The sequence below is a fragment of the Tiliqua scincoides genome, chromosome 1 (genome assembly GCF_035046505.1).
Source record: "Tiliqua scincoides isolate rTilSci1 chromosome 1, rTilSci1.hap2, whole genome shotgun sequence".
NCBI lineage: Eukaryota > Metazoa > Chordata > Lepidosauria > Squamata > Scincidae > Tiliqua > Tiliqua scincoides.
The window spans coordinates 170,415,723-170,427,707 of NC_089821.1; the positions used below are offsets into that span (position 1 = coordinate 170,415,723).

At 45.4% G+C, this 11,985-nt stretch overlaps 1 protein-coding gene across 1 annotated transcript in view; it reads right to left on the reverse strand.

The window, feature by feature from the left end:
• GCLC (glutamate-cysteine ligase catalytic subunit) overlaps positions 1-6,431 on the reverse strand; it is a 40,749-nt gene extending 34,318 nt beyond the window's left edge. The window contains exon 1 of the mRNA XM_066612408.1: positions 5,991-6,431. Within this exon, the coding sequence (XP_066468505.1) occupies positions 5,991-6,140 (150 nt within the window). The 5' untranslated portion in view covers positions 6,141-6,431. The remainder of the gene's footprint in view (positions 1-5,990) is intronic.
• Positions 6,432-11,985: the final 5,554 nt, after the last annotated feature.

An 11,985-nucleotide genomic window follows, 5' to 3' on the forward strand; every position in this document is an offset into this window, starting at 1 on the left:
TCCCATGCATTATTTTGTATGTCTCAATCATGTCCCCCCTCAGGCGTCTCTTTTCCAGGCTGAAGAGGCCCAAACACCATAGCCTTTCCTCATAAGGAAGGTGCCCCAGCCCAGTAATCATCTTAGTGGAAATGGAAAAGGTGGAAATGGAAAAGGTGCAAAAGAGAACGACTATGTCCTTTTTGAGATGTGGCAACCAGATCTGGACACAATACTCCAAGTGTGGCCTTACCATCGATTTGTAAAACGGCATTATAATATTAGCTGCTTTGTTCTCAATACCTTTTCTAATGATCCCAAGCATAGAATTGGCCTTCTTTACTGCCACCGCACATTGGGTAGACACTTTCATTGACCTGTCCACCACCACCCCAAGATCTCTCTCCTGATCTGTCACAGAATTAGCCTGTATGTGTTGATTTTTTGCCCCAATGTGCATGACTTTACAATGACTTACACTGAAACGCATCTGCCATTTTGCTGCCCATTCTGCCAGTTTGGAGAGATCCTTCTGGAGCTCCTCACAACCACTTCTGGTCACCACCCGGAAAAGTTTGGTGTCATCTGCAAACTTTGCCACCTCACTGCTCACCCCTGTCTCCAGGTCACTGATGAAAAGGTTGAAGAGCACCTTAGAACACCAAGAGGGAGAAGGAAAAGAGCATCTCCCCATCCACTCTATCACCATATCCTGTGGCAAGGAGTTACACAGACACTCAACTTTAGTGGCTGCCCTCTGGTTCTGGTGTTGTGTGAGACCTCTTCAGGTCACTGATGAAGAGGTTGAAGAGCACTTTCCCAGGACAGATCCTTGGGGCACACCACTTTTCACCTCTCTCCATTGTGAAAATTGCCCAATGACACGCACTCTGTTTCCTGGTCTTCAACCAGGTCTCAATCCAGGAGAGGACCTGCCCTCTAATTCCCTGACTGTGGAGTTTTCTCAACAGCCTTTGGTGAGGGACTGTGTTGAATGCCTTCTGAAAGTCCAGATATATAATGTCCATGGGTTCTCCCACATCCACATGCCTGTTGACCTTTTCAAAGAATTCTAAAAGGTTTGTGAGGCAAGACTTACCCTTACAGAAGCCATGCTGATTCTCCCTCAGCAAGGCCTATTCGTCTATGTGTTTTGAGATTCAATCTTTGATGAGGCATTCCACCATCTTACCCGGTATAGGTGTTAGGCTGACCAGCCTATAGTTTCCTGGGCACCCCCCTCTTTCCCTTTTTAAAGATTGGTATGACATTTGCTATCCTCCAATCCTCTGGCACCGTGGCCGTTTTGAGGGACAAGTTGCATATTTTGGTCAAGAGATCAGCAACTTCATTCTTCAATTCCTTAATAACTCTTGGGTGGATGCCGCCAGGGCCCGGTGACTTATTGATCTTTAATTTATCAATGAGGTCTGAAACATCTTCTCTTTCAACCTCTATCTGACTTAATTCCTTGGTCAGGAGGGGCCCTGTACCTTTTAGGGGTACAGAAAGTGATGCAAGAATTTATAATTTAACAAAATCTATACTCATTGGTTGAGGTAACACACCAGCCTCAAAAACTCTCCCACGTGAAATCACTAGCACACTCACCTTTGGGTACATAGTACATACAGTACTTAATCTGTTGCCCGAAAACAAGCAGAGTTGGTCTCCCACAATGAATCAAGGCTGCAATTGTAAACCCAATTACATTTGAGAAAGTCTCACTGAACAACAAGTCTTACCTCTGGGTAAGTAGCACTGCTGTACGTGTGTGACAAGTCTATAGCATCTTATAATTTATCACTGAATGCTTTTAACAAAGCCAAACAGGCTCATGTTGCCTACTAAACAAATTATGCTAAATTAGAGCTATCGTTCTTAGTGTAGTCTAACAAAATGCTGTTTTATTGGTCCCTTGCGGAAACTCAAGAGAGGAAATGGGAGCTACGAAGATTCATTCATATAGCTATGAATACTTGTGTTGGCTACACAAGTATTCATATTTTTAATCAAATGAAGACTTGTTGGCTCTTGCTATTCTTTATTACTGAAATTATGATTTCCTCAAGCCATTTCCCAGGGCAGGGATAAACTTTGATTATGGCAGTATCTAACAGGTCTCGTTCCGCTGATGAGACAAGTTAGGACTACCTGTAATTTTTCAAAACTTAGTCCTTTTTAGGAACTTGCTTCACTGGCATGCAAGATGTACCTCAAGTACCCAGATAATACTACACCTACAGCCTGCAGAAAGCTTTATATGCTATAATTTGATTAACAATATTTTTCCAGGTTAGTCTTCCAAGAATGAGGCAAACCTGAAAAATTCTCATCAAAACCTTACATATATCAGCAAGTAACATAAGAAAAGACCAAATACACTAATCTTGTTTAATCAGCAACCTCTAACCCATTTTTTTTTTCTTGCAAATAAAAGCTGTTGCTAGTATTCATCTTGACATATGGTCCTTTGTTACATGGGCTTTTTCTTTTTAAAAGCACAGAGAGGTTTGGATCCAATTCAATATAAATGCTTTTTATAGGCAATCATCTTCAATTTTTGAAAGGTACCATGGCCCCAGGCATCACAAGTCTAGAGATGCCATATGAAAGAAACTTTTATAGTGAGTGGAGTAATTATCAGAGAAATGTCTATTATAAAGTCATATGGCAAACTTTTCAGATTGCCATTACTATGTTTATTAAGTTCTTCAGCAACTTCTAAGACCAGGAAGCTCATACCTTCACTATGGTACATGCAACAAATACAGTATTTGGATACAAAGCTATAAACTTAAGTTGCCCAATGGCAGTATCTCACACATATGAGTCTGCCTTCTTCAGATACACTCTGCAGTGCTTGCAAATAAATACTTGCTGGAAACACTTGAGAACTTTCAAGAATGAAAAGTGCCCTAAGAAAATTCTGTAAAGCAGACTGTTTCAAGCAGGAAGTCCAAACCCCAATCTGTCTTCAGAACCATAATGGTCCAAAGAGAGTTTTCTGAAGTAATGCTTAGATCAACTTTTGCATTTTTCATGTTTTTCAAGTGTAAAACCTGCTCCTTTTCCGAAGATCTCCGCTTCAAAGAACAAGGAGGCTGAACTGTTGGAGTACTAAGAAGTTGGTGCTCTACAAAGATTGCCATTTACTCAGCAGTTAAGTCATTCTACCACACAAGAGATTTGTGCAAATGCATGTATGGGGGGGGGGGGCTTGATTGTGCTAAGTTTGTACATATGATCCTTGTAAGCCACATGGCAGTCGTGTATAGCCCCTACTAATACCATGATAATCCAAAGGGCAAGCCGTCAAGATTGCAGAAGGCACCAGCCACACAGAAAAAGTTCAAACTTCAAACATAGAATCTTATTCAGTTTCTGCACTAGTATTGCACTAGAACTGCCCAACTCATAAAACTCTTCCCAAGAGCATGATGTCAACACAGAACAGTAAATAGTCTATGTTTGTATTTACTTCAATTTCTAGCCATACCATTAAGAATTCTGAAAAATCATTATGACAATGATTCCCCCTCCTAACCCAAAAAGCACTTTATTCTAAAAATTACACAGATAATGAAAGAGAAACTACAGTGGGTTGTTAGAATGCCAGGTTTCTCCCAATTGCTACTATTGTACTGGATAAGTCATATTAGGCATAAATCTAGTTTGTACCAGTCTGAGACATACAAAGGCCTCAGACTACAACTGACTAAGTTTTTTTCAAACAGCAAATAATATCACTGGCGATATTAGTGCATTTCAGCGTACACACAACTTAGTAATTATTAACTATCATGGAGCCTTGGAGAGCACTGGATGCTAAGAAACAGATCCATAATCACAACTTGCTATGATATTATGCTCTACATCTAGGGAGACTGCACAACTAGTACCCCTAATCATTAGAATACTATTATCGTACGTAAATTCATGATAAAAAGATAAGCTCTGTACTAATTAAACAGTTGCAATTTAGAAAAAAGCATAAAATATATCTGAACATGTAACAGAATGAAACATCTTCATTAGTAATGCCAAGGACACCATCATGGGGATATCCTGCTTACGGAAAAACAAAGTCTTGGGGCACCTTAAAAGGCACTGAAGCATAAGGTCCATTGACTAAAATCTGACAAATGGCCTCTAGTTCAAAAATACTTATGCTTCAAAGCCTTTATATCACAAGAGACTCTTTGTGTTTTCCTGCAACAGACTAACAAGGCAAGCCCTCTGGAAGCCTTCTCTGCATAAAAACAAAAAAGTGCAAAGCAGAGCTTCAAATCAGAAGCAACATCCAGTCAATGCTCAAATGTCTCTCTCAGACACACAAGCCCCAAACATCAATGTGCCACTTATCTGCATGCAGTCCCACAGACAAGGGTCTCTAGAGGAAATTTGGTTTTCCCATATGAGCAGCACACTCACTACCAGGTCTTTGAAGTCCTTGCATGGGCTCAACAAGAATCAACATCATTCACAGAATCCCACCTCATCCTTATACAAGACACATGTTGCCCCACTCTTGCTCCAGTAACCCTAGCTAAAGTTATATACAAAGGGGGACAGTGTGCCCATGCCTGTATCCACTGTATAGAAGAGGGAATTTTGGGAGGTGCAGCTCAATATGGAAGGTTTAAGAAGCCGCACCAGCAAAAATCCCCTCTTCTATACCAGTGGTCTTCAACATATAAACCAACACATAAAGTATGAGACTGGAGACACCACTATTGAACCACCCCCCTTCCCAGGGCCCTATCAGCCCACTCCTGCACCATAATACCCTCCTAACACAGTTCACTGTTACCAAATATTCTCATCAGAGAGAGCAGAAAAAGTTACCATGAAGCCTGGCACTAGTGAAAACCTTTTAGCACAACTGCTAACAACCTGAGCAGGACTGGAGCACAATCTCTTAACACCTGAAGAGGCACATAATATGCCTCCCTTTTACATGGTGGTGATCTAGTCCATTGGTCTTCATCCTTTTTCATTCCTGTAAGCTGCAGCAACCCGTAAGCTGAGGCTTCCAGACCCCACTGTGGTTCCAACTCCAAGGTTGAAGAACACTGCTCTATACAATCATTAAAGGCAGTGATTTCCAAACTGTGAGCCATGGCTGGGGGGGGGGGGGAAGGAGAGGAGGGAGGTGCAGAACCCAGCTAGGGGAGCTGTGGAATCCTTGCAAAAACCTACCACCCTATACAATGTTTACAGCCCTAATGGGGAGCTGTGGTTAATGGCCCAGTGGGTCAAGGGAGCCACCAGTCAAGAGTTTGAGAACCACTGGTTAAAGGTATAGGCACTCTGTCCCCCTTTGTAACTGCTAATCTTACCCCCAGCCCCATCCAGTGGCCTACCACCCAAGAGTGTTGAATATTGCAGCGTTTCTCAACTTTTGTCCTCCACCACTTCACATGTCCACCTATTCACAGTACTACTGGAAGTGACTGGGGATAACATCATAGCCAGTTACTTCTGGGTTGGGTTGCCAGATGCAATACAACACACACCTTTAAGAGGTTTGGGGTGGACGGGAGGGCTTTTGCGGGTGCAGAAAAATCATACTTTGGAGCTCTGCCCACCAAGCCAGGTTTCCTATTGCTGTTGGTTGTGCCATGCCCCTGGTCTTGCTGCCAGGTGGGTGGAGTCCAGGGAGCACCACCAGGCACCACCTCATGTGCCACTGGTGGTGCCTGTACCACTGATGGTGACCACACCACTGGTTGAGAAACACTGGAAGAGTGAAGTTTGCAAACTTCACTCTTCCAGTGTTTCTCAACCAGTGGTGTGGTCACCACCATGCATTTGTAACTTCAAACAAGCACAACACCACCACCACCACAAAAAACCCTCTGAAGAGGCTGAAGGAGCACAGTCCCTCCACACACAATGCACTGCATACACTTACCTGGGAGTGAGCCTCACCGGCTCTAGTGGGGCTTACTCCTGAGTAGACACGCAGAGGCTTGCGCCCCACTCACTCTGCCCCCACAAGGACTCACCTCGTCCCCCCACTTGAGGACGTCCTTGTGCCTGTCCTCGACGGCCCGGTAGATGTGCAGGAACTGGAGGATGCCGTGTTTGCGCACGTAGTCCGCGTGGCGCTGCGTCTCCTCCCAGCTGAGCGGGGAGCCCTGCGACAGGAGCCCCATGGCCGGGGCCGCGGTGGGAAGAGAAGGGACCAAGAGAGACCGGAGGGGGGGGGAGCAGCAGCAGCCGCCGCACCGGTGAGGAATGAGGAGGAAGCCGGTCTCAGCTGCAGAGGGGGGAGAAGCACTTCAGGCGGCGGGAGGGCAGAACCATCCACCCGCCCGGGTGGGGGGGACCAGTGCGTGATTCTGCGGAGCGGCGGGAAGAGCGTCCTCGCTTCTTGCCACCTCTCACTCACACGCCCCCGGCTGCCTGACGGATGGACCAGCCCCCCTCCCCTCCAAGCGCTAAGGAGGTCGTCTGCAGCAACGTTCTCTCTCGCGCGCGCGTGTGAGGGAGTGAGTGAGCGAGGCGACGACCGCCTCCCGGTAGGACCAGCAGCAGAGCACGTGACCAGAGGAGGGAGGGAGAGTCAGGAGCGCGCGCATGCGCGTTCCCCCGCCTTTCATGCGGGAGGGGGGAGGAGTGCGGGTGAACGCGTCACACAGTGACTCAGCACTTTCTCTCTCCTCTCCCTCCCTGCCGCTCTCAGCCTCAGGAAAGGGTGAGATGGATGGAGTGGGGCAGAGATGCTCTTTTCCCTCTCACGCAACACCAGGGGGCAGCCACTAAAACTGGGGGTCTGTGGAACTCCCTGCCGCAGGATAGGGTGACAGAGTGGCTGGAGAGATGCTCTTTTCCCTCTCACACAGACACCAGAACCTGGGGGCATCCACTAATGTAGGTTGTCTGTGGAACTCCTTGCCACAGGACATAGTGATTGATAGAGTGGATGGAGAGATGCTCTTTTCCCTCTCACACAACACCAGAACCAGAGGGCAGCCGCTAAAGTTGAGTGTCTGTGTTACTCCTTGCCACAGGATATGGTGATAGAGTGGATAGGGAGATGCTCTTTTCCCTCTCCCTCTTGGTGTTCTAAGGTGCTCTTCAACCTCTTCATCAGTGACCTGCAGACAGGGGTGAGCAGTGAGGTGGCAAAGTTTGCAGATGACACCAAACTTTTCCGGGTGGTGAAGACCAGAAGTGGTTGTGAGGAGCTCCAGAAGGATCTCTCCAAACTGGCAGAATGGGCAGCAAAATGGCAGATGCGTGTCAGTGTAAAGTCATGCACATTGGGGCAAAAAATCAACACATACAGGCTAATTCTGTGACAGATCAGGAGAGAGATCTTGGGGTGGTGGTGGACAGGTCAATGAAAGTGTCTACCCAATGTGCGGCAGCAGTAAAGAAGGCCAATTCTATGCTTGGGATCATTAGAAAAGGTATTGAGAACAAAACAGCTAATATTATAATGCCGTTTTACAAATCGATGGTAAGGCCACACCTGGAGTATTGTGTCCAGATCTGGCCGCCACATCTCAAAAAGGACATAGTCGTTCTCTTTTCCACCTTTTCCATTTCCACTAAGATGATTACTGGGCTGGGGCACCTTCCTTATGAGGAAAGGCTATGGTGTTTGGGCCTCTTCAGCCTGGAAAAGAGACGCCTGAGGGGGGACATGATTGAGACATAAAAATTATGCAGGGTTGGACAGAGTGGATAGAGAGATGCTCTTTACACTCTCACATAACACCAGAACTAGGGGACATCCACTAAAATTGAGTGTTGGGAGAGTTAGGACAGACAAAATAAAATATTTCTTTACTCAGCGTGTGGTTGGTCTGTGGAACTCCTTGCCACAGGATGTGGTGACGGCATCTGGCCTGGACGCCTTTAAAATGGGATTGGACAAGTTTCTTGAGGAAAAATCCATCACAGGTTACAAGCCGTGATGGGTATGCGCAACCTCTGATTTTAGAAATGGGCTATGTCAGAATGCTAGAAGCAAGGGATGGCACCAGGATGCAGGTCTCTTGTTGTCTTGTATGCTCCCTGAGGCATCTGGTGGGCCACTGTGAGGTACAGGACGTTGGACTAGTTGGGCTTTTGGCCTGATGCGGCAGGGCTCTTCTTATGTTCTTATGTGGTGTCATTGTGATATGTTCTGCTCATGCAGGGATGGAGTTATGATATGCCTCCTCCTGCTCTTCCCTGGCCTTTCTAGTATCAGAAGTCTCGTCTTGACTCTTTAGTACAGGGGTATCAAACTTGGTTCATACAGAGGGCCGAAGTTGTCATTCATCGTGCCTGCTGCTGAGGCCCAGAAGTGACATCATTAAGAAGAATGTGACATGGTTGAGCAGCTCATGCCCGGAAATAAGCACTTTTGTTCTCATCTAGAAACTCATTAGCTGCCAATGACAGAAAAGAAAATGTGCAAATCTTGATCATATTTTTCAAGAGTTGAGAGAGTCCAGTTATCAAGCAGTTATAGCAAAGGACGGATAAATTGTTGCCAGGGGCTACATTTGGCCCATGGCTCTTTTGTCTGACACCCCTGGCTTAGTAGTAGAAGTCCCCCCATGTGCATGTACTGTGCATGTTAAAAAAAACCATGCACCAAGTGCATGACAAACCTTGCGCCTATATCTGTGCATGTTTTAAAAAAGGTAAAACGTGTTATCTGCCTGGGTGCTGCTGCACCCTGATTATTGTTAAGGTAAGTGAGTGGAGTAAAAACATGGACTTTGTACCAGTGTTACAGATGGCATGATTGCCTGAAGAGAAAGTTTCATAGTGACTAATGGGTCGTAATCTTATTATTCATTTATCTGAGAACTTTATATCTCACCTTTCCCATGCCAAAGTGGTGTCCAAGGTGGCTTATAAAGCTCCGTAATAAAGTACAAAGTAACATAACACGTAAGAAGAAAAAAATCAAACAAAGCATTAAAAACGTTATTTATAACATTAAACAGTAAAACATAAAACAAAAAAACCAAAGCAAGACCTAACACATATTGTTGAGCCACTGGGGAACAAATAAGTCCAGGGAAGTAAACAAGTCACAGCTGTAAGGCAGAGAGGGTAAATATCCACTCAGCAATCTAATGCTGGACCAGCAAATTTCAACCTTTTTCATCTCATGGCACACTGACAAGGTGCTAAAATTTTCAAGGCACACCATCGGTTTTTTTACCATTGACAAGTCACACCATGCTGCTGGTAGGGGGCTCAAATCCCCCAACTGCCCTACTAATAAATGATCCTCCCCAAACGCCTGCAGCACACCTGCGAACCATCCACGGCACACCAGTGTCCCACGGCACAGTGGTTGAAAATAACTGTGCTAGACAAAACAGGTATGTTTTGAGCCCTTGCTGAAAAGCCATGAGGGAGGGACTAGTTCTCAAGTCCCGAATTCGATAGTTATGGCACTACAGAAAAGTCTTGCCCCCAATCTGCCACCCCTCTTAGGACAGAGGTGGCACTTGTAGAAGAGCTCCCTCAAATGACCTAAGAGGGTGAGCTAGAATGTATGGAAGGAGGCAGTCTTTCAGATAGCTTTGCAAAGATAGTGAGCAAAAAGAAATATTTAAGAAAAGTTTCTCAGGCTGCAATCATACCCATTCTTACCTAGGAGTAAGATCCATTTACTATAATGGGACTTACTTCTGAGTAAACATGCATAGGATTGGGCTCTCTGTCTTCTTTCCCCGATTGGGCCTCCAGTGCAACTTAGAACAGCTGTCATTTCATCTTAAGCTCTAAGGCAGATCTTTACCAGCCTTATTCAGCCTCTGCCCAGCCAAGAGGGGCCCCCTTCAACCAAAGAAGTAGGTCAAAATTCTCACACTCCTTCAGTTAATGTGCATTCTAGGTCACTGACAGCACAATCCTATGTACTTCTCAGAAGAAAGAATTCAATGAATTCAATGTGACTTACTCCCATGTAAGTGCTTACAGGATTGTGGCCTCACTCACTGACATGTCTCAGAGGCAAGGAAGCACAACTTTATTCCCTACAGGGCAGCTTCTTCACTGAACCTCCCTTACCTAGCTATTCTCAGCTAACTGGTCATCCTCTTCATATCAGCACCTTAATGGCTGTGTCCAGTTCCCCACCCTTCTAGTCTTCTAGTCTTGATTAGTCTCCTTTAGTACTTCTTAGTTGCTATCACAAGATACACACACACTCTCTCTTTCACAAATAAGCCAGGTTCCTCTTGTAGCTCTTGTGATGTAAACCTCAAAGGAGAAGCAGCTTTATGACTTCAAGCAGCTAGCTTTTTCTTAGAGAAGGGAAAGAATATTATGACAAAGTGAATACTTGACTCCAGCATAAAGCACAGTAACATGCTTATGAGGAAGTGAGGCAACTTCTGGTGTCCTGGGACAAAAGATTGTGTCAACATGACATAGAAAGGAAGGAATGCAATGATCTCTCTGAGATTGATGAACAGTTTGATCTGAGAAATGGCATCAGGAAACAGGGAGGCCAGCGCTGGGTTAGCATGGGTGCTGGCCCGGCAGTAAGCGTCGCAGATGTGCCTTATGGCACGTTTGCGAGAGTGCGCTCTGGCAGAAAGCAAGAGCACCAAACTCAGGATTGGGCTCTTAGTCATCCATAATGTACTGTACATGAATCATTTTATTGTCTCTTGGAATGTACAACTGAAAGCATCTTTTAAAAACAACCTCACTCGTAATTAAAATTGTAAAATTAAAATCCTGCAAATATATACTAACTGTACCCAGCTTCTTACCAAATATTATCATTTAAATTCATTACTAACTGCAAGGGTAGACAAAGGGCAAGATAAGTGCTACACCTAGCAGTTAGCAACTGGCATCTACCTCCCTACTCCCTGCTTTCCCCTTTTTATGGGAAATAAACTGGGAAAAGGTAATTTGCTGGCACTAACCAAAGCTAGAAAGCCTAGGAGACTGCCTTGGAAAACTTTCCCTCCCAGGTTAACAAGAAGCTCCAAATCTGAGGAGTCTCCTTAAGACCAAACAGTAGCAGAACCTGGACAGTCTGAGAGACCTGGCATCCTGCTCCATCCTGGCAGGTAATACAGTAAAAATACAAGAAGGGCACAATCCTAACCCACTTTCCAGCACTGGCATAGCTGTGCCAGTGGGGCACATGCTACTTCCTGCAGTTGGGGGACAGGCACAGAGACCTCCTCAAGGTATGGCAATGTTTGTCTGCAGACGCGTGTGGCCTCTGGGAACCAAGTGCCTCTGGGAACTAAGTGCCAGGTAAGGCACAAGAGTTTAGCATCTGGGCGAGGAGAAGGCAAGGAGATCTCTGAGTTTTGGAGAAGGAGAGGAGGAGGAGCAGGAGGAGGAGGAGGTAAGTGTACTCATTCTAACGCTTTGTCTTTCTAACTCCCTGTCTTCTAACCTTAACCTTACCTTTAAAGCAACCTTAAATCAAAATTGAAAGTTAGCACCTAAGGGAGGTACATAGGGCTACTCTGAGCAGGAGCAGAGTCCTACTCGTGAGTAAGAGCAGCGTCCTACTCGTGAGTAAGTGCCCAAGGGTCAGGCATTTAAATCAAAATTGAAAGTTAGCTGCACCTAAGGTAGCACTTAATCGAAGGAAGGGAGGAGGATAAAGTGAAAAGCAGGTTTTCTACTTGTTTAAATTAAACCTATACTTAACCCAGGTTAAACTTAATCTAAGTTAGAACATAACCTAAACAGGTCAGTAAATTGGGACACAGGATCTAGAGAGCAATAAATAATTAAACAAACCCCAATAAAAACTAGCTTGAGGTTACAAAAACAGTCCAGCCTAAGAGAACAGAACTAGGAGGGAAAGGACCTAGGAAGGGCCAATTCCCAACCCATTAAGAGCCCCAGTAGGCTAATCCAAGCAGTCCATTCAGGAGCCTGCAGAGTAGGTCACGCCCATCAGCAGCCATTTGCCTTCCTGAGCTTTTGTAAACTCACCTGGGAAGGCCAGCCCCCTTTCAATCAGGAAGGAAGGAGGGGGGAGGAGCCAGCCAGGAGTATAAA